General features: G+C 49.1%; 1 protein-coding gene and 2 non-coding genes across 11 annotated transcripts; all 3 read right to left on the reverse strand.

Annotated features, from left to right (window-relative positions):
• Positions 1 to 204: 204 nt before the first annotated feature.
• NEMF (nuclear export mediator factor) lies at positions 205 to 19,559 on the reverse strand. Of its 9 annotated transcripts, none has more exons than XM_015865951.3 (33): positions 19,446 to 19,559; positions 19,093 to 19,161; positions 18,095 to 18,197; positions 17,129 to 17,254; positions 16,896 to 17,044; positions 16,387 to 16,454; positions 15,188 to 15,274; positions 14,768 to 14,844; positions 13,978 to 14,048; positions 13,812 to 13,887; positions 12,714 to 12,776; positions 12,284 to 12,361; positions 11,728 to 11,936; positions 10,808 to 10,993; positions 10,286 to 10,349; positions 9,699 to 9,787; positions 8,987 to 9,090; positions 8,571 to 8,633; positions 7,754 to 7,866; positions 7,095 to 7,152; positions 6,556 to 6,614; positions 5,963 to 6,083; positions 5,607 to 5,874; positions 4,695 to 4,737; positions 4,560 to 4,609; positions 3,960 to 4,107; positions 3,527 to 3,604; positions 3,258 to 3,452; positions 2,650 to 2,682; positions 1,619 to 1,725; positions 1,497 to 1,540; positions 1,334 to 1,413; positions 205 to 529 (listed from the first exon to the last, which is right to left on the reverse strand). In XM_015865951.3, the coding sequence occupies exons 1-33, from the start codon at positions 19,502 to 19,504 to the stop codon at positions 452 to 454; spliced, it is 3,216 nt and encodes a 1,071-aa protein (XP_015721437.2). In that variant the 5' UTR covers positions 19,505 to 19,559; the 3' UTR covers positions 205 to 451. The 9 variants fall into 9 exon arrangements, 8 of the variants coding, with proteins under 8 accessions (XP_015721437.2, XP_085405832.1, XP_085405830.1 ...); XM_085549706.1 differs by having other exon boundaries at positions 16,344 to 16,454; XM_085549704.1 differs by lacking the exon at positions 16,387 to 16,454.
• A 120-nt stretch (positions 19,560 to 19,679) lies between these two features.
• Positions 19,680 to 19,979, reverse strand: LOC146760860 (signal recognition particle RNA). The gene has a single exon (XR_014947287.1).
• A 1,314-nt stretch (positions 19,980 to 21,293) lies between these two features.
• LOC146760861 (signal recognition particle RNA) lies at positions 21,294 to 21,592 on the reverse strand. The gene has a single exon (XR_014947288.1).
• Between the last annotated feature and the right edge of the window lie 408 nt (positions 21,593 to 22,000).

Below are 22,000 nucleotides of genomic sequence, written 5' to 3' on the forward strand. Positions count from 1 at the left end.
GCAGAGCTGCAGCTGTGATGTCCTGGCCTGGCTCCGTGCTGCGCTGGGGGAAACAACTTGTCTCAAGTAAAGCACCTGCACAGACAGCTCTGCCAGGAGCAGAGGAGGGTCAGGTGGGAACAGAACATCTCGGGTTGTGCTGCAGGAAATCAGGGCCCACCTCAGCTCAGAGAAACGTGGAGAAAGCATCAGAGAGCACACAGCTTGACAGCACAGCACTGACCGGAGGCCAGCGGTTTACTTCCATGTTTTGATGCTGTTTGTGGCAATGGAGCTGTCAGAGTCCATCTAAACCATGATGGAGGAGCTGGTCCACAGCTGCGTGCTACAGGGAAGCTGAATGCAGCTGAATGCAGCCCAATGGCAGCAGTGTGGGCAGGGCTGCCTGCCCCACCTCCAGGCACCCACCTCTGCCACAGCTGCAGTTCGGTGGTGAAACTCAAGCAGCCCTTCACTTCTTCTTCCTGTTGAGCAGATTCGGTGCAGACACTTTCACTTTGCCAGGAATGTTTCTCGATAGGTCGGTGTCCTGCACAGCAACAGAGATGGGAAACTGAGCACACACAAATGCATTTACAAGCACCTGCCTCTCCCGACCGTGTTTCTGAGTCAGCCAACATGAGTCAATGTGCTGCTGGATGTTCCCTCAGAGAATGTGTGGTGAGCAGCACTAGGGAGGGTCATCCTGCCCCTGTACTCATTGGTGAGGCCTCACCTCGAGTACTGGGTTCAGTTTTGGGCACCTCAGCACAGGAAAGACATGGAGGTGCTGGAGCAGGTCCAGAGAAGGGCAATGAGGCTGGTGAAGGGCTTGGAGAATCAGCCCTATGAGGAGAGGCTGAGGGAGCTGGGGCTGTTTAGTCTGGGGATAAAGGAGGCTGAGGGGAGACCTGACTGCTCTTCCAGTATCTGAAGGGTGACTGCAGCAGAGCAGGGCTGGTCTCTTCTCACTGGTGACAGGACAAGGGGAAACAGCCTCAAGGTGCACCAGGGTGGTTTAGGTTGGATATCAGGACAAACTTCTTTACAGAAAGGGCTGTTAAGCACTGGGATGGGCTGCACAGGGAGGTGGTTGAGTCGCCATCCCTGGATGTGCTTAAAAACCATTTGGATGTGGTGCTCAGGGCTGTGATTGAACGGAGGGCTGTTAGTGAGGGTAGGATGGTTAGGATGAGGTTGGACTTGATGATCTTTAGGTCTTTTCCAGCCTGAGCAATTCTATGATTCCAGCTTATTCTGTGATGTATTTACCACCCCCCCCCCGGCACCAGTGGACCATTTCTCTACTGCTCCTACACGTGTGCAATAGAAGCTCTGTAAAGAACCCACTCACCTTCACGCTGCGGAACAGGTCTTTTTCTCTTGCAGTAGCTTCTTTGGATTGCATGAAGTTATGCAAGGCAATCTTTGCAGCTGTAAAAACATGGGTTAAGATTTGAAGATCGAAACGTGCGCCAGCTTCCAGTGCTGAGGGTTCAGCCACTTTCATACAGTACCTTTTCCTTTCTTCTGGGTGCCCGGAGTGAGCTTCACTTTGTACCTTTCAGAAGGAAAAGTTTCCGTCAGTCCCAGGGTCGGCTGCCCCCAAACCTCCCCCACAGCAAAGGCTGCAACTCACTTGTAGTTCGTCATGGCCGTGTAGGGAGCGCAGATGGGCACAGCAAAGAGCAGGATGTCCTCAGCATGCGGCTGGCCTGTCAGGGAGTCCAGCAGGGCTGTGCCATCCTGAAGGGGAAGGAGACACACTGTGACAGCAGGAGCAGCACCCAGCCCAACACAACCACCCCACATCATGGAGGACAAGGGGAAATGGATTTAAGTTGGAAGAGGGAAGGTTTAGGTTGGATGTCAGGGTGAAGTTCTTTACTGTGAGAGTGGTGAGGTGCTGGAACAGCTGCCCAGAGAGGCTGTGGATGCCCCGTCCATCCCTGGAGGTGTTCAAGGCCAGGTTGGATGGGGCCCTGGGCAGCCTGGGCTGGTATCAATGTGGAGGTTGGTGGCCCTGCCTGTGGTGGGGGGTTGGAGCTTCGTGATCCTTGAGGTCCCTTCCAACCCAGGTCATTCTATGATTACTGAAGTCACAGCACTCCAAGCAGGAGGTACCTCAGTTTTCAGTGACCCAAATGCAGTCACATCTTCATAGGGTCACCAAAAGCTCCCTCCTACCGTTATCCTTTAATTAAAGGATTTAAAGAACCAGCTAATGACCAGCCTTGGGCAACACCCACTGCCTGTAATTATACAACACTTTGAAGCTTCTCTTTCTTAATGTAAATAAACTTCTGAATCAAACTGCACTGCATCAGCCCAGAGCCACCTACTGCTCAGCAGTGCAAAGACCTCCAAAGACGGACCAACCTTCAATTCAGACAGTTTCCATAAGGGAATGTGGTACGTGATAAGCAGTGTAAGAAGAAAGCTAGGTTCAAACAGCCTCAAGCACAGAGAGAGCCCTAAGAGCAGAACCAAACCCTACTGGAGGGCTCAGCAAATGAACCTCCGTGCCATCCCCAACCTGCTGAGAGCTGGGTTTGTGCCCCTGCTCCTGCTGACAGAGCTGCCTGCTGCAGCACAGCCCAACGGCTCTGAAGGGGAGTAAACCCCCCTTTTCTCAGGGCATCTTGGAGTTTCAAAGATGAGAGCATTTACCTCCACTCCCGGCTGATCCTGGTCTTGCTCATCCTGTAAACAGAAAAGGAGACGGAGCTGAAATGAGCCCACACCTGCTTGTTGATCCCTGGGCCCATGGAGAAAATCAGTTATTTTATCCACAGTCCACAAAAAGCCGAATCCTCATTGCAGAGACAAACTGTTTTAAAGGCAAAGAGAGCATTTTTACGTAGGTGGGGGGAAAGCTATTTCAGAACCCCTCATTAGCTTGGCACACGCCAAACTGGGAAAAGAGAGACGGGCTGTGAGTCAGAGATACTGAGCTGGGGAGCTCTCAGTTGCACTTCAGCTGCACCGAGTGGGAGGTATTGACTTAACCGGATCCTCAGCAGCCTGGTGATGCACTCAAACCCTCCTCCTGGCTGTGCTGGGAGCACAGCACACACATGGATGCTGCAGGGTCCTTTTGCTGCTTCTGGAAACAAAAGAGCTCCTGGAGATGGGGCGTTAAGGAATGCTCATCTCCACCATCGCCCCAAAACCAGCTCAGCCACCCAGGCAGAGCTGCACTACACAGCACCAGGAGACAACAGCAGTGAGTGAGAATAGGTGTATGGACAGGAGAGGAGAGGCAGCACACTGCTCACCTTCTCATCCTGCTGCTCCTCCAGGGCCGGGTCCTCTGACTCGTGCAGCAGGATTCCTCCCGGCGGCATCTCCTTGCCCCCTCCAGCACTGCGATGCACGGCCTTGGATTTCTGCTGTTGCTTCTTCGCCGGCTCTTCTTTTGTCTTCCCCTTTTTCCCTTTTTTCCCTTTCTCCTCTTTGTTTGACCCTGCAGACTGGGGTTGCACACAGGAGGCATTCAGAGCCAGCAATTGCAGCACCATAGGGAGGCAGAGCTCCTCTCACTCACCCCCAGCAGCTTCATGATGAGCTCCCGGTCCTCCTCATCCTGGTCCTTGTACTTCTCCTTCATCTTCTTCATTTTGCTCTAGAGAAGAAAAGTTCACCGACAGCTTTAGAAACTGACCTTTGCACAGCCTTGCACCCATGAAGAACTGAATGCTGTGCCCACACACACACCCCTTTTAGGTCTTCCAAGCCTCTCTCCAAGCAGTTCAGCAGTAATCAAGGGGCTGTGGACTCAGTGAGAGCAGCACCCCATCTCAATGCTCTCAGAGCAGCACCGTCCTCCCGAAACCACCCAGAGCTCCACCAAGAGTCTGACACTGGGGCACCACACAAATCCCAGGGAAACCCCAAAGGAAACCCCAAATTTCTCCACATGTGGGGACGAGCCCACATTCCACATGGTAATGGCTCCGCTCAGGGGCAGAGCTGCTCACCTTCTGTCCCCGTTTGATGGGCTGAGGGGCTGGCACACCCTTATTGCTGTTGGCAGGGGGGGGACGCTGCGTCTCGGTGTCTTTCTGCTTCTCCTCAGGTGGATCCAAGTTCTCAGAGTCATTTTGCTGCTTCTTTTTTTTCATTTCTCTAAGGAAAACAAGCACTTGATGCAACACCTCCAGCTGCCTTTAGGGAGGCTGCTGCTCTGCCAGCACCACCACTCTGCGTCCCAGCCACAGAGGCCTGAGGCACATCCACTGGAAGTTACCCCTCCTCAGTAAAACCTCAAACCTTTGGGTATGCAAAGAGCTCCATTAACTGCTGGAGCTGGAACCCCCCCACCTGTGAATGATCACCACCCACAGCCCTCCCAGCCCCTCAGCTGCTGGTCAGCCAGTGACATCCATGACACAGCTGTGTTCACAGGGCTCCTGTCAGCCAGTCCAAACCCAGAGGGAGGACGATTTCTAGGTTTCCTGATGACAAACAATGCACTGATCCCCAGATTCCATTCTCCAATCCCACCCACGTCGCTCCCTGGAGAAGGAATGAGGAGGAGGAAGGAATTCATCTCACCCCAAACACGGAGATGCTCTCACCTCCTCTCCTTGGCAGACAGATGCCTTCGCCCCTGGGACTTGTTGTCATTCTAAGAAGTGAAACACAGTTAGAGCACACCACGTCCAGCAGCAGGTGACACTGATTTTCACCCCAAACCTGAGCTGGGACCTTACCAAGTTGGGTTCTTCCTCTTTGGGGATGGTTCTCTGCAGGGATCTGCAGGGAGATCAAAATGGAGCCCATCACTGGATGAAGAGCAACTCAACCCTGCACACACACACACACACACCCCAGATGTGAGCTGGCCTGGACACACTGTGCCTGGCTTTCTATGTCTTCAAACATTTAGCTTAGGTGAGCAGAAGGGCAGCAATACTGGGATTTGGGTTACAAAGCAAGTCCTCAGATCTCGGCAGGACTGTCTCAAACACACACAACAATACAGCAAGGGAAGCCTGTACAGAATATGCACTAAATGAAAACACACTACATGAACACTGTGATGCTGAGTGCCCATGTACAACAACCCTGATTGGCCGCGGTATTCCCTACAAGGGCTGCCTGCTTCCACCCACTCAGTTACTCTGCTTTACACCCTCAGAGGAGTTTCATTTCCAGAGACATCAGGGAGATGAGCTCATCTCACAGCTACCTGCAGGCCAGCTCAGCACCAGTGACTCAGGTTTTTGGGTCTGAATGGCTCTGCAAAGAAAAGTGGGGCAGCCATCTTCAGAGAAGCAAAATCAGTGTGTGGGTGATGGAGGGATGCTTGGGCCAGAACAGGCACTAACAAACAGGGACCAAAGAGTCAGGCAGCCTTCCCTAGGGAATGGGCAGCTGTGTGTGTGTACTTCAGGATGGGGGGGCAAAGGGAAAGCTCTGCAGGGAAGGGGCAGGGAACGGTACAGAGCATGGCAGCATTACCACAGCACAGGGTTACTGCCCTGCACCCTGACAGCCTGCACAGCTGAGCATCACAAGGTGACAGCAGCTCGTCACAGCCTTGGTCCTGGCAGCATTTGTACAGAATGGAGAACCTCAGGAGGGCCCACAGTGCTGATCAACACAGCTGCTGCTCCGCTTACCTTTGAGACTGAAGATGTGACAGGTCGATTGTTGTATCTGGGTAATTCACCTCTTCCTCTTTCACTTCACTCTTTGGCTCTGGATGTTCCACTTCAGATTCTCCGTCATCCTCTTCAGAGACACCCTCTGGCACAGGAGATGTGCTTACTCTGTCCTGGTCAAGGTCAGCAACATTCTCATTGCCATTATTTTCAGATGTGGCTTCCACATCTTCTGGTGCTTCATGACACTCTGCCTTGTCCTCTTCGCTGCTGCTATCTCCTCCTTCTGGGGTGCACGGGTGAGGAAAACACAGCCCACATTAGAAATGACAGAGTGAGCCAAACAGCTGCTCTGTCAGCAGTGTACACTGTACCTAATAGCTCCACTTCTTCTGCCACCAGCTCACTGGCACTGCTGGAAACCGTTTCCAGATCCTCATCCTGTACTTTGACCTTCCTTTCTTCTCGGTGTCTCCAAATGCAGCTTTCATCCACCTAACAACAAAGCACCTGTATGTGACCAGCATCAGCTCCGCCACGGCTCTCCGGCCTATCTGGAGAGTACCTGACTCAGCCTTGCTCCTTCCCTTTGAACACTTCTTGTCATTCCAAGGGCAGTAAAACTAAATCAGCACAATTGAAACCTATTCTGTCAACCCAGCAAGTGCAGCCAGTGAAGAGGCACACACAGGCACAAGCAGCACAAGTAGCAGATACACATAGGCCTCAAACAGAGCCGGTGCAAAAATGCAGCAGACAGTCATGTGAACAGTGTGTCTGATTTACATGAAGACAACAAAAAGCAGGGAAATGGAAATGAGAGGAAATCTCAGCAAGGAGCATTTTATGGGATACGCTCGAATGAGAAGAAAGGTAATTGGGAACACATTGACAACTAGAAAATATGTTTCCAACAGCTTCATCAAATGACAAAAGGCAGCAAGAGCTGCACAGAAAAAGCAGTTACCTTGAACAAGAAGCTGAAGCCCATCATCAGATACGAAGGTGGAAGAAAATTCTTCTTCCCTGAAAAACAAAGACAGTCTCACCAAGAGCTCCAGCAGCTGTGTCAGATGGTATATTTTTTCAAGTCATTTTCACTATAAGCTTTAGGCTGCCAAACGTTACCCCAGGGCTAGTTCTAGCTTTATGGTGAGGGCAGAACAAACATGAAACAGCTCAGCTAACAATCTCCAGGTGCTGCCTGGCACTTGGGCTGAACTGCTCAGAACAGACTGTGAGAAGTGCAGGCTGCCACAGCAATGGGGCAGCTCAGGGCACTGCCCTGCCACTGCAGCACAGCACCTTCAGGCAAGATGGATGCTCCCATCCCCAGCAGTGCCCAGGCATGGGCTGATGGGGCCCTGGGCAGCCTGACCTGCAGGGAGAGGCTCTGCCCACAGCAGGGGCTGCAGGAGCTTCGTGGTCCTTTCCAGCCCCAACCACTTTGTGATTCTGTGGGAATCACAGTTCATAACGTAATTGCGCCGCTGCTTCGTGCCTCACCTCGGATCATGAAGCTTCCAGTAGTGAGATATTCTCCTGTAGGTGCAGTTTTAGAAACCTAGAAAAGCATAATACCAGCATGTTCCAGCAGATCTGCTGATCACTACAACAGCAGTGTTCGAACAAGCCACGTTTTTAACTTCTGGGAATAGTAAGAACTCGAAATCCAAGAGTTTTTCTGGCCTTTGTAGGACACTGCCCTAAGAGCTGCTCCAGTTCAGCTGCACACCACTGGCACTACGTTTAGAAGTGCTGGTGGGGACCCGAGCTAGTCAGGCAATAGGAACACAGAAGACTCTGCAACCTTCAGTTTATTGTAACCTCCCTCCATTTACAGTTCAGTTACTCGGAAATGCACTGAGACCAAATTCATACAGCAGCCCAAGTGAAAATAAAAAAAAGGCTATTCCTAAAATTTCTTATTAATAGAAGTGATGCCCCTTTGGTAGTAAGACGACAACTTGCAATACTTTCTCTACCACACTCACATCATCTCAGAGGTTAACCTCCCCAGCTCTACCCTGAGTGCAGCACTCAGGGAGAACCTGCAAGGAACACTGACAGAGAACAGTTTCAGCCCCATCCATAAGTTCCCAGATTGAGCCACAGCAGTTCTTCCACGTGTTCTACCTACAAAGGTCACGCACAAGTGTCCTTACCTGGTTGTGGGAGACCCACCAAGCACTGGTGACTACACGGGCATCCCAGGCAGCACTGTAGCACAAGGCCATGGTACCTGCCTCTGTCAGGGTCCGTGGAGGAATCGGCTCACCTACAACAGGAACACCCAATACAGCAGTGAATGTAATACACGCACAACAGATGTGTATTACAACTTCCACACACACCCTAACCCAGTATATGGATGTCCCAGGGCGCTGGCAGTGACAGCATGGCCTGCCTAAGCTGCAAGGCACAAGCAGCATCCACAGCTGTTCTTCACAGCTCTCAGCAGAGGCTGAAGCCAGCTCTGCAAGGCAGCAGTCAGCGCTCTACTCACATGGCCAGTTTCTGCCACTGGCCATGAACAGGGCACAGGTCTGCACAGCTGATCTCCCACGAGACTCACACAACTGCACTAGCACTTCCCTGCTGAGATCAGCACCCTCTGCCAGCACCCAAACTGCTGCCACTATCTACAAAAGCTTTGGCAGGTCTCCAGTCCCTACAACCAGCTGCAAAGCACTTGCACCAAAACTTCTGCCATCAATTACTGCTTCTCTCAGTGAGGACAGCTCCACTGCTCCTTCCCACCAGGAGCTCAACTGAATGAGCACAGCCAGCCAGGGCTGGGAAGCACTTTCAGGTGATGACAACCTGATCTTGGAGGGACAGATGCCTCTTGTGTCCCACTGAAACACCTGCTGGAACTGGGTGCTGCAGTGGGGGGGGAAGGAGCTCACTGGGCTGGACTCAGACACACAGTGCAGTGTTTTGAGGCTTCTACAAGCTCCCAATCAGCCCCACACAAAGTACCTGTCGGGTTCTTGATCACACAGCTCGTGGCTCCGTGGAGGTCAGCATGAACATATATGTCCCCTGGAAAATAAACGACTCAAGTCAGTAACCATGCAGACCACCAGAGCTAAGGCAAAGGTTCCTGGCACTGGTGGGAAGCAGCTCTCTTGTCTGCAAACAACAGGATATTAAGGGTCTTTCAGCCCAGCCCAGGTCCCCCAAGTAGGATCAGCTCATTTGCTCCCAACAAGAGTCCACCCAACCTACTCTTACTGCAGGGTGCAGCCTCCCACAGCACTCAGCAGACAATAAACACGCACAGGACTCACCATCACCAAAAACCCTTTTGCCAGAGTCTCAGACTAACAACAAAGCAGTTAGACCTCCCTGTGTCATCCAGGAAAAAGATGATAATACACTCCTTAATTACTCACCTGGTTTAAGATACCGCTTCACAATCAGCTCATTCTGCTGCTGATCTCTTCCAGCAATAACAAGGTAATTCTCAGAGCTGATGAACCACAGGAACTTCTCAAACCTGCCAAATCACAACAAAGCACTGCATGAAAAACACCTGGAACCAACAGAATGGTATAGAGATACTTTGTGTGCGAAAGTAAGGGAATATTCATCTTAGTATCTACAATGTATAAAAGACACCACAAATAGCTTCATATCCATCCACATGCCTGGGGCTCGCAGACAAGGCATGATACAAATACAGCATCACTGCCAACAGTATCCCGAGATTCAGTAAGTACCGTTACCAAAAAGCCCCACCATCTCCTGTTTATTTTTAATGCTTTAGTTATTGAACTATAAAAACTTCTGTTCATTCGTTAAAATCTACTGCTGCTACCTCACACACACTGAGCTGTAACAGAGGAGTTATCTGACTTTACTAAGCCCACCTTCCTAGTTGTGCTAAGGCCAAAAACTCAGCTCAACTACAATCTGTGTCCATGGAGAAGAACCTTCCCAGGCAGAGGCTCAAATGAGTAGCTATAGGGAGGCTGAGTGCAAACTGTAATGCTGAGAAATCCCACTCAGCTCCACTGCTAAGCCCGTGAGGTCAGACTGATGGAAATGTTTCAAATCCATGCATGTTCCCAACACATCAGATAACAACAACAAAACGGTACTTGCCAATAGACCTTTCTTGCTTTCTGAATAGTGGTAACAGTCTGAACTTCCTTCAGTGTCTGCTTTGTCTTCTTCTCAGCTGATTTAAATGCCTATTTAGACAAAAAAAGAAGCATGATCCCAATCTGCTGGCACAGGAATCACAAAACTGCTAAATGGACAGCAGGGAAAGAAATAGGCAATTTCTCTGAACTTTTCTGAGAGTGAAGGCTCTGCATACTGCTCATAGCAAGCCCACATTCCCTTCATGCACAGAACAAGACTAAGGCTAAACTCATTACAACTGCCTGCCCTGCACTGTGGCCCTGCTTACCAGCTGGTTAAGCATAGGGATTCCCACTGACGTCCAACTGCTACCTTTGTGATTACAGCTCCGTCAGCACCTGCAGGCACTCACAGTGCTGACCAAACAGCACAGCAGGCACCCACACTCCTTTATTCGGTCACTTTGAGAGCTTAACAATACAACCCTGGCTGGTTGTCCTCAGCTTTCAGGTCTCATCAGAACTACCTAAACTAAGGCAGGCTCATCCACATATCAGTGACAGGGACTTGGCTTTCAAATGCCTTCTAAAAACAAAGACAAATACCTTTTCTGCAGCTTCTACTGTCTTCTGTGTTTTCTTAGCTGCGTGTCTCTTGTGATCGTAGTACCTGCAAAACCAAGTTTGTTTATGCTTGAAATCCCAGTGTTTTTAGAATGCATTTCTCATGACTCCTTACATTTGTTGTGAACATTCTATTTGGAGATAGAGCTGTATAGACCAGATCTTTGAATCTCCTTATACAAGGAAAGGAGCCAAACAAAGTGACTTCCCTTCTCAGACTGACAGAGTGCTTGGACTGCTGTGTGACAAGTAACCATGTTCTGCCACTGCCCAGAACTGTACTCAGAGTTCTATTAATGCCACAGCTGGAGAACACCTGCTGTGCAACCGTGAGACCCTGTTTTCTAACCAGGAAAACACACACTCTACACCTCAGGGCAACCCACCCACTTCAGTTTTGAAAGTTTCTTCTCAGAAAGATACAGACAGAGCCCTTCCCATGTGTTATCACTAACAACTGCAAGCACACAGGAACGCGTACCAGCAGAGCACACTGAACCTTACTTTTTGGCATTGGCGTAGGCAGACAAACTGAGATCAACATCAACTAACGACGGTTTGTTTTTCTGAGGTTTCTTCAACTGCTTGCTTTTATTTTTCTTCTTTTTGCCCTTGGGCTCTTCTGTTTCTTCTTTCTCTAAATCAGCATCCTCCCCCTCCTCTTCCTCTTCAGATAACACATATGGGTTCCTAAAAGACACAACATCCCATGATTCATAGAACTGTTTACTTGTTCATCTCATTGCAATTGCATTCTTACTCCAAACAGGTACACGGAGCAAACATCAGCTGGGATTTGTATCTGCTCCTCATTGCTACATTCAACCCACCTCAGCACAGCTGTGCTACCTCTGCATAGCACGAGTCTTACTTCTTTTCCTCTCTTATTTTTGTAAAGCATCATGATGCAGCATTCAGGCCTGTGTAAAATCACTCCCAGTAGCATCTCGTTACCATGACTTCTAACAGAAGCAGAATCAAAGCTTGCAGCTCACAGCAGCTGCATTGCTGAACCATCAGCCTCTCACTGGACTGCCTTCAGCATTGAAAGGAGCAGGGTCTCATAGGAATTCCAGACCAAAGTAATTAGCAAAACACACACAGCAAACTGCTGGCTGATACATGGGTAGTTTGGAGCTCTACTGCTTTATTACACCTTCCAACGCTTTAGAATACAGTCAGACAGACTCTGAAAATGCCAGAAAAATGCCAGAACAACAATAACTGCAGCAACCGAGTTATTATTGTTTCTGAAAGTAAAAAAGGAGGCATCCATCTTTGCTCACGAAGCTCTGTTCTCTTCACACGGCTTGTAAATAAAGCAGAATAGCTTCAGCAACAATTTACGAGCTAAAAAGACACTCGTCTCCTGTGCAGCTCACACCATGCATCCATTTGGGATGGGTGACCCGCAACGCACTCACCTCAATAGCATTGTGATGTGATTTGTCTGAAGCTTTAATTCCTTGATTGCATTTGCAACGGGGTCTCCCTGTGCCTGAGCCTCCTTAACAATTGCTCCGATCTCTGTCCAGTCTATCTGGTTGGCCAATGCGCTACGCACCACCTGGATGGCTCGGTTGACAATCTCCAAGTTCATTTCTATCAGTTCTCCTTTTATCTTATCAACTTCCTTATGGTAAAAAAGAGATTTATACCCACTGAAGTTAAACACACACTCAGCAATATTTTTGAACTAACACTAGTAATTAACACTGAGACAAAACTCATGAATGGCACAGAAGCAATTACACAGGGCGACGGTCAACCTGACTCCTGCAAGCAGAGCTGCACAAGTAAATTTTGGCAAGGGAAGTACAAAGCATTTGTATGAGAGCAGAGACCCACTGGACAGGCCTAGGGTCCCTGCTGGGTTACAGGACAACAGCATGGCTCACTTTGGGGTCTAATGCTGACCACAGCAATCACAACCAGCAGGTACAATGCTATATCTTCCTACATACAAAATTCCAGTCTTACTTGAGCTTGCTGAAGAGCTTCCAGTCTTTGCTCGTGATCTCTACGGACATTTTCAAGTTTCTTCAATGCTTGTTTTTCCTTTCATAAAAGATTAACATGGAAAAAAAATATATATACGTATATATAAACGCCATCTTATCATCTAATCACTGCAAGATACTCAATACAGCATTCCAGAAAAGAAAAATACAACAGCATAAGCGAAGCCAAGATACCAAAATACTGTTGCTAACATTATTACTTGCATTCCCAGCAGAACTAACTACTACATTACCTAGTCTGAAATCCACTCTCCACCAACTCAGTATCTCCATAGCACAAATAAGGAAGCAACACCTCCCTCACCCCCAACTAAAGAATCAGAATGTCCCAAAGAAGCACCCGAAGCTCAGAGAGCCACCTCAGGTGCTCCATCTCCATGACAGCATACCTGCTGCAATGCTTTCAGGTCGATTTTCTGTCCTTCAAGCTTGGAGTAGAACTCATCTGCTGCCTGCAAGAGAAAATCGGTTTGAAGGGTCTCCATGTTGCATTTACCTACACCAGCAACAAGCAGGCAGAGAAGGTTCGACACAACAGAAGTGACTGCAGAGCACTAGAAGAGGAAATAACCTCAAACAAGGTTCAGTAAATTCCTTCATTTTACCTTTGCAGGAGATGAGCTCAGAAGGCCATCAAGGATCTGTCTTGCTACAAGCTGTGGGCTCTGCATGACAGTAACTAGGTGGCCAAACTAGGACCCTCATTTCTTATTATGAAATGATGAAATGAAACCTGCTGTTTCACACAGTGTGCCCTGCAGACTGTGATTGCAATTATTGGCCTATCTGCCCTGAATTCCTGCTACTTCAATAAGTCATTTAAAACAACAACAACAACAAACTATAGAAAGTCTAGAAACTGGCTAAGGACTGATCCTGGTGGGCTGCTCCAGTTTCTGTATAACTGTGCTTAAAACAAAAGGCAGGATAGTTTCAGGCTGCTCAGACAGTCAGTGCTGTGAAGATGACGACAGAAACTCAAGCAGCAGGGCACGAAAGGGAACTGAGAACTCTAAAGATCAAGGTCAGGGACTCATTAATGATTCCACATAAAGTTAATGAGTTGAGGACCAGGAAGGACTACACTCAAAGACACAGCAAACCGGACACCTCAGGCTTCCAAGGTAGTCACTGTGATGGTGGAAACAACTGTTTGCCTCCAGCAATAACTTGGGATCTGAACTCCCCACTAACAACATGTTTGACAAGGACTGGTGACAGCCATCAGCCCTGCAGGTTCAGATCACTGCATTATGATTATTTCACCTACAGGGCCTATCAACTGAGTCAGCAAAGGCAGCCCTGCCAAACAGTAGCCTAAAGCCCAATTTTACTTGGCCTTTTCTGTATAAACACTTATCCATTCAATTCATCAGCAATTCCAAGGCCTACGTTTTCATTAGCAACTCCTGCACTATTTTTTAATTGTTCTTTTTAGTATCAGTCAATTAAAACGCTCGAGTACAGCATCAGCAAAAGCACTGTACCTTATTGAATGAGTCAAATTCCAAGTAGGGACATTTTGAATGTTGAGAAAACAAGAAAGGATGAAATTCCTCATATCTGTAAAATACACATTTGATATTATCACCTGAAAACTAATTTAAGTTACACAGACTAGTAGAAAAGGAAATAGATACTTCAGATATTTACGTGTAGATATCTTCTGCTGGTTTATTCGGTTCCAGGCTTGGCTTTTTCTCCTTCTTCTGGATAATATAACCCTGAAGGAGTACATAAATATGTCTATGAGCATTGGCCTTTAAAAAGAATCCCCCTTATCTTGGGAAGGCAGCCAGATTCAGATGCTAACCTATCATGCATCCCCAGATAGTAATGCACTCTAACAGGGAAACTTAGAATGGCCTGGGTTGAAAAGGACCACAGTGCTCATCCAGTCCCAACCCCCTGCTGTGTGCAGGGTCACCAACCAGCAGCCCAGGCTGCCCAGAGCCACATCCAGCCTGGCCTTGAATGCCTGCAGGGATGGGGCATCCACAGCCTCCTTGGGCAACCTGTTCCAGTGCGTCACCACCCTCTGGGGGAAAAACCTCCTACTTTGTAGCACAAAGTCCTGAATGCCTGCTTGTCTCCACTCCAACTTACTCCACTAACAGTGGTGAGCTCACCTTACAGACCTCAGAACTACCCTATACAGCTCTCCATACAAATGCACAGTTGATATGAGGAAGAGCATTACATGCTGGGAGAGCATAAGTGAAGTTTTCAAAGGAGCTACGTAATCTGCTTGTAAATTATTTAACTGCTGTACACCCAGTGCAAGGAAGTAGTTTCAATTCCAGCTACCTACAGGCCAAGGTCCCAGATCAGAATGTGGAGCTGATACTGCCAGGAACAGGCATGTGCTGAGCAATACCTCCTACCAGTTCCATACTGCAGTCCCTGAATAACTGATAGCCACAGGGCCCAAGCTGAGACCTACCTTTCCACTGAAGTCCTCAGTGAGTGCCATATATTCTTCTGCTTTTTCTAAAGCACTAAGTACTTTTTCAATATTTTCTAAAGAAAGAAAGGAGAGGAGAGAAATATTTTAAAACATCTAGAAAGGAAAGATGTTTTCATCTCAATACAGCACAACAGCAGATCAACAAAGGACCCAGCAACTGCTCCTCCATTTAAGTTCCAGCTACGACATGGCCCTGCCATTGGAGTCCTACATTCTATTTCCAGTATATTCACAGTCCTAGAGTTTAATGTGAACCAGGTTGGTCCCAGTGTAGAACACTACAGCATATAGCCATGCAATCAGAACTACAGGTTTAAGGAATACTCATCTCTTTGAAAGAAATATTAGTTAGACATAGAAATGTGTACAAGCACTAAGACGTTATTTCCTACATACCTTTACTTTCCATATGTTGATCTATTTTGACAGAACCAGAAAATCCAGCTTCTATAAGGCAATGCTCAATGAGAGTGGCTCCGTAAGCTATTTAAAAAAGGAAAAATAAAGATAAACACCTCCTGAAAGCACTCTCAGTGAAATCTGCATTCACATTAAGATTACATAAAGCATATCCTGGCCAAGGCTTGAGGAAATATGGTCAATCCCCAGACTGCAGTGCGAGGGCACCATGCTCCCAAATTCAGAAGGCAGAATCTATGGTGAGCAGGTCTCCTATAGTTGCCCTCAGAAATGCTGGCTGGTTGTTGACAGTTTTTAGCAAACTAGGGATGCTTAGGATCACTTAAAAGCATGAAGGGTCTAGGACTGAGTGATGCTAAGTGGTACCAACAGAGACTGGGTAAATAGGTGGAAGAAAAATGCAAGCTAAGACATTAAATGCAAACACTCAATGATCAGAGTGGGAAGCCTCTAAAGCATATGACTACTGGGACTGAGACACTGCTCTGGTAAAGTGTCAGTGTTTCTGCTATGGGATGAAAGTAATTAGAAGCAGGTCGTTTCTTTTCTTTCTCAAGCTGGACAAAGAAAGGAACAAAGGTGGTGAAAAGGAGAATCAAGAAATGGGAAAAGTTAACACTTAGGTCTGCAAATTGTGTGATTTGAGCTGTTTAAGGTGCCTGCCAGGCACCCTGCAGTTATCAACAGTGCCAAACAGGGAGAATAAACCACATTTATTGCTCTGACCATGCCAAACAAGTCAAATCTTCTGCTGTCAGGAAAACTGGGGCATGGGGTGCTTCACCTCTTTACCAGGGAACACCCACACAGACAGGTTGAGCTTCCTGGTTTTATATCAGTGCTCACCCCAGGACTGGCATCACCCAGCCACTCCCCAACATCCCCACCCTGACTGTACACTTATATCTCCTACTGGGGAGAGCTAACAGAGCTACCCCAGATCTTCCTCACTGAAGGAGCAGTGCAAGGCTCATTGTGCAGACAGCTTTAAATACATTTTAAATGTACTCTGCTTTCAAAAGTTTGGTTTACTTTATTATTTCTCTAACATATAGGAAAACAGAATGCCACAAAAAAAAATAAATAAAACCCTCAATAAAAAGACTGAAGTTAATAAAATGTGCAGAATCACCTATTGCCCTCGTTTCACCTCCTTATGAAACAGCACTACTTACGAAGATGTGGATTAAGAACCCTCTTCAGCTGTTCCCCTTTGGGTGCATTTGATATTATCTCAGTTAACCTACAGAAGACAAGAGTTGCCATTTGAAAGAACAACAGATTTTCAGATCACATTGCATTGCTTAGAAGCAATAATGAATCTTCAGTATTAAAAGGTAAAAAGTAGCCTGTAAAACATGAAGACTAGCCCCAGATACAGCACTTTTCAGAGTTCAAAATATCATTAAGTTCAATTAGGCCTAGTTTTCTAGCCTGCCCAGGTCCCTTTGGACAGCATTCCTTCCTTCTGTTGTATTACCTGCACCACTCAGGTTGGTGTCATCAACAAACTTGCTGAGGATGTGCTGGATCCCATTTTACAGGTCACTGATCAAGAAGGCAAAGAGCATTGGCCCAAAGAAGGACCCTCAGGGGACACCACTAATCACTGGCCTCCACCTGGACACAGAGCTGTAAGTAATTCAGGTTTGTTCCAATACATACACCATTAAAAAGCAATCACCTTTCCAGTGTGGGTGGCGGTGTGGGTGCTTTTGCACTGTCAACTGGGTATCGCTCCCGAACTGCAAATCTGACATCATCTGCTTCATCCGTGCGAAACCTCAGAATGTTTAAAATGAGGTACTCGTGGTCTGTCAGGACAATGTTACCCTGCAAGCACACCACAGTGAGCCCTTAGCAAAGGCCGTATTTATGTGTTCACTTACAGAACACCATTTGGAGCTCTGCACTCACCCTGTCGTACAGCTCGATGATCAGGTGATAAGCAGCTTCATTGCTTCCAAACTGGAAGTCCACAATTCTGTCTATTCCCAGCTGTCTCACACTGACCAGTCTCCTGGTCTTCAGGTGCTTACGGCACTGCCAACAGCAGAGAGAACATCTGTGAGGTGATGCAGACACACCTGCTTTTGATATTTTACATTAACATATATTTGCTTTTTCCTTTTAGCTATCAGCCCCTCTAACAACACTGACTGCTTCTTACTCTATAAAAATAATACAAAAGTAAAAATCCCAGGCTTAGTAATACAAAGATAAGACAGCCCTTAGAAAACATAATAACGCTTTGATACTTATAGGCAACATGATTGTCAACATCAAATGGTTTTTTCTAGTACAACAGCTATTTGTTCTGCTGGCTCGCTCAAAGCAAGGTCACTTATGTCACTTCAACGAGAGATTGGCTAATTAAAGTTCAGAGGGTGTGTATTACAAAGAGAACAAGATTAATCCTGCATCTGTACAGGACATGAAGAGCCTTTGCAGAGCCATCTCAATGAGGCCACATCCAGAGGCTGCACAGATCTGTGTGAGCTGCATCCCCTACAAGAATGCAGCCAACAGCAAGACCTGAATCCTCCTGGTCTGAACAGAAAGACCCTGTTAGCACAGCATTAACACACCTGGACAATCCAACTGGAATAACAAGGGTTTCACTGGAGTAAAATTCAGATTGGTCTGGGTGGCTCACAAAATGTTCAATACTAGCATTTATAAATCTTCATTGTCATTCTTTCCAGCACTGAGCATGAGCAACATGTTCTAACTCCAAATTTGCTCTTCCCATATCTTCAATCACCTGCCTGATCAGGATCTAACGGGTAAACCCTTCAGTATTTTCTTGTCTCCAAGGTCAGAACATTAAGGTGTTTTCTTCAACCAGCATTCTTTTCAAAATGAAAACACCAGTTCGTTTACCTTCATCGCAAAGCCAGACGGCATCATGTTTTTTGGCCACTCAAACTCCGTCGTGTGAATCCGTATACCAGATTCAAGCAGCAGTGTGGCCTTGCAGTCTGGTCTGTTAACAAAACAAAGACTCAATATAGCATGTGAGCAGCCACCTCTGACTACACAGCAGCCTGCAGTGGGATGAGATGGAACTACTGTAACCAGCAGTGCGTCATTGACAAGAAACAGTGGGAAAACCAAGGAAAAGCAGCACATAGTGCTCCAGCCAGGCTGACAGCAAAAGGAAGCCCACGCTTTACATCTATCAATAACAGACCAAGCAAAATGCTTTTGGAGCTAACTCTCCCACACAAGTGGGGGCAGGCAGGTGCCACAGGCTGCAGCAGAGAACATGATGCTCCCTACCCACTGCCTGGGCACTGGTGTCGCTCATAGAACTGCCGCTCTCCATTCCTACTACTCCTCTCTCCCTTCCTCACACACAAAAAACATGGCAAAACAAGGAGAATTTTCTCCCCGGTAGGAGCGGTGATGCAGTGGCACAGCTGTCCAGGGGGGTGGGGGAGTCACTGCCCATGGAGGCGTTCCAAGCAGTGGAAATGTGGCACCGAAGGACGTGGTTTAGCGGGGAGGGGTGGGCTGGCAGTTGCCCCAGGAGGCTGTGGATGCCCCATCCCTGCAGGCATTCAAGGCCAGGCTGGATGTGGCTCTGGGCAGCCTGGGCTGCTGGTTGGTGACCCTGCACACAGCAGGGGGTTGGAGCTGGATGAGCACTGTGGGCCTTTGCAGCCCAGGCCATTCTGTGAGTCTATGATGTGGTACTATTCACTTTTCCTCTCCTCAGACCCGTATCTCGGGCTCTCACAAGAACTTCCATAATAACAAACACTGGATTTTCTCAGGGAACAACAGAACCCCACTGAGAACTCCTCAGAAAAGCCAAACACAGCCCAGATATGGAACAAACACCACAACAACAGAACGAAACGGAAAGAATCCCTTACTTTTGGAGGCGAATAAGGTACGTCTTATTGTCCACATCGTACACGTTGTTGACTCTCATTCCCAGCAAGCTGCCAAAACCAAAACACGGACTTTGGAGAACACGGCACACAAAGCATACAAGGGTCAGGGAAAAGGAAAAAAAGCCGGATAATTGAGATATATGGGAGTGTGAGCGGTGATAAACCACCACAGGGCTTAGGGCTGCGGCCTCACAGAGGGGGCAGAGCAGAGCAGAGCAGAGCCGCCTCACACACACACAGTCCCGGTCCCACTCGTGCCGTGGGTGCAGTCTGTACCCGGTCACACACCCACACAGTCCCGGTCCCACTCGTGCCGTGGCTGCAGTCTGTACCTGGTGCGCAGCTCCGCCACCACAGCGCGGATATCGATGGTGCTGTACCGCCCCTTCATGCTGCCGGTGCCGGAGTCGCGGCCTACTCCTCACGGCCGCCCGCGCGCATGCGCTAACGCTCGCTACGGGTGCCGCGCGGTGCCAATCCCCTCCGCAGGGACGGAGTGCCGTGCTGTACCGAGGGGTGGGCTGCGGTGTGCGGGTGGGCAAAAGCGTTTTGTGCTTTGGTCAAAAAGGAACCCGCGTCTCTCTGTGTTGCCCAGGCTACGCTGCAGTGACTATTCACAGGCGCGATCCCGCTACTGACCGGCACGGGAGTTTTGACCTGCTCCGTTTCCGACCTGGGCCGGTTCACCCCTCCTTAGGCAACCTGGTGCGCCTCGGCTCCCCGGGGCTCACCATATTGATGCCGGCCTTAGCGCGGACGCCCGCTCGGCATAGCGCACTGCAGCCCAGAACTCCTGGGCTCAAGCGATCCGGCGGGCTCAGCCTCCCGAGTAGCTGGGACTACAGGCGTGCGCCACCGCGCCCGGCAACGGCAGCAGCGCCGCGCGAGCCAGACAGCTCTAACCGTACAGCTCTAACGTCAGACTGAATGCTGCCAGCACGGCCTGGGGACACGGCCCGCATCCTGACACCGTCAGCTGCGGGGATGGGAGAGGGACAGAGGAGCCACAAAGATACTCAGAGGCTGCAGCACCTCCACTACAAAGACAGGCTGAGGGAGCTGGGCTTGTTCAGCATGGAGAAGAGAAGGCTGCGGGGTGACCTCAGTGCAGCCTGACAGGACCTAAAGGGAGCCTACAGACAGGAGGGGAGTCAACTCTTTGAAAGGGCTCATAACAGCAGGACTAGGGGAAATGGATTGAAGTTGAAGGAGGGCAGATTTAGGTTGATGTCAGGGGGAAGTTCTTTACTGTGAGAGTGGTGAGGTGCTGGAACAGCTGCCCAGAGAGGCTGTGGATGCCCCGTCCATCCCTGGAGCTGTTCAAGGCCAGGTTGGATGGGGCCCTGGGCAGCCTGGGCTGGTATCAATGTGGAGGTTGGTGGCCCTGCCTGTGGTGGGGGGTTGGAGCTTCGTGATCCTTGAGGTCCCTTCCAATCCAAACCATTCTATGGTTCTGTGATTACCTGGGAAAAGAGGCTGACCCCACCTCACCACCACCTCCTTTGAATTGTAGACAGCACTGAGGTCTCTCCACTGAGGCTCCTCAAAAATTATCAAAGCACAGAGAGCCAGCCGTGTCTTTTCAAACTGAAGTTGTTCCTGCTAGGATAAGAATCTGGCCCCATCTCTTGGTCACCTTCCCTTCAAATATGCACAGTTCAGATCCCTGCTGCCTTCTCTTCTCCTGGCTGGACAGGCCCAGCCTCCTCAGTTCATCTCAGAGAAGGAGGGGAGGCTGAGGATCCAGGGTTGGGCTGGATGCTCCTCACAGGTCCCTGCCTTGGTTCTATGATTCCATGACTCTGACAGAGCTGCTCCAGCCCCGTCCTTATCTCAGCAGCCTCTCACAGCTCAGGCCCCTGCTGTGGAGCTGGACGGGCCCTGTGCTGCTCCAGGGAGGCCAGCCTCATCCTGGGCACCTGCAGCTCCTCAGCCTGAGCCCTAATTGCTTCTCACACAACCAGTCATGGTCTGGCTGCCATGCATAGCTGGGGGCTGCAGGAGGATCAGGGCATCTCCTTGTCTGGGAAATTTCCTTTAAAGAGTGTTTGTGGCACTCTCTCTCCCCTATTAGAGATACATATTACTTTTCCCTCTTTTCCTCCCTCTTCCCCTCCAGACAGCCCCCGGAATCGCGCTCCCTGCAGCTCTCATACACATGCACAGTTCCCAATCACAAAAGGAAGCTGGGTCCCGCTGTGTTGCCCAGGCTGTGCTGCAGGGACTGTTCACAGGCGCGATCCCGCTACTGATCAGCACAGGAGTTTTGACCTGCTCCGTTTCCGACCTGGGCCGGTTCACCCCTCCTTAGGCGACCTGGTGCCCCCCAGCTCCCCGGAGAACACCATATCGATGCTGATCTTAGCCTGGACGCCCGCTCAGCACAGCGCTCTGCAGCCCAGAACCCCTGGGCTCAAGCTGTCCACCAGCCTCAGCCTCCCCGGCGCTTGGATTACAGGCACAAGCCACCGTGCCCGGCTATTTTTCAGGCTTTTACAGACTCCTCAGCATCTGTGTTGTATGGGCTCTGCCTGGCCACACAGTGGCAGTGGGGATCTGAGAGACAGTCCTTCTACTGTCCGCGTTTAAAAGTGGGTGGATGGATACACAGGAAAGGCATTTCCGAGCACAAGTAGATTTAAGCAGCTGACAAAAGCCAGAGTTCTCACTTTTAGCCTGGAGAGACACGTTGTGATGCTCTGCCTTCATTTTAACCCCAAAGAGGCTCCATCTCTGGGGCAGCTCAGTGCTTCATTTGATGAAGAGAGCATAAGAGACGTCCCACTCCTTGCTTTCTATTACAAAGAAAGGCACCTTGATTCACCAGTGGTCTCCTAAGAGGGAAGAGCTCAGAGCTGAGGACACAAAGGGGCTGTGACAGTCCATA

This window comes from Coturnix japonica, chromosome 5, assembly GCF_054131305.1.
Source record: "Coturnix japonica strain WE chromosome 5, WE-NBRP24, whole genome shotgun sequence".
NCBI classification, from domain to species: Eukaryota; Metazoa; Chordata; class Aves; order Galliformes; family Phasianidae; genus Coturnix; species Coturnix japonica.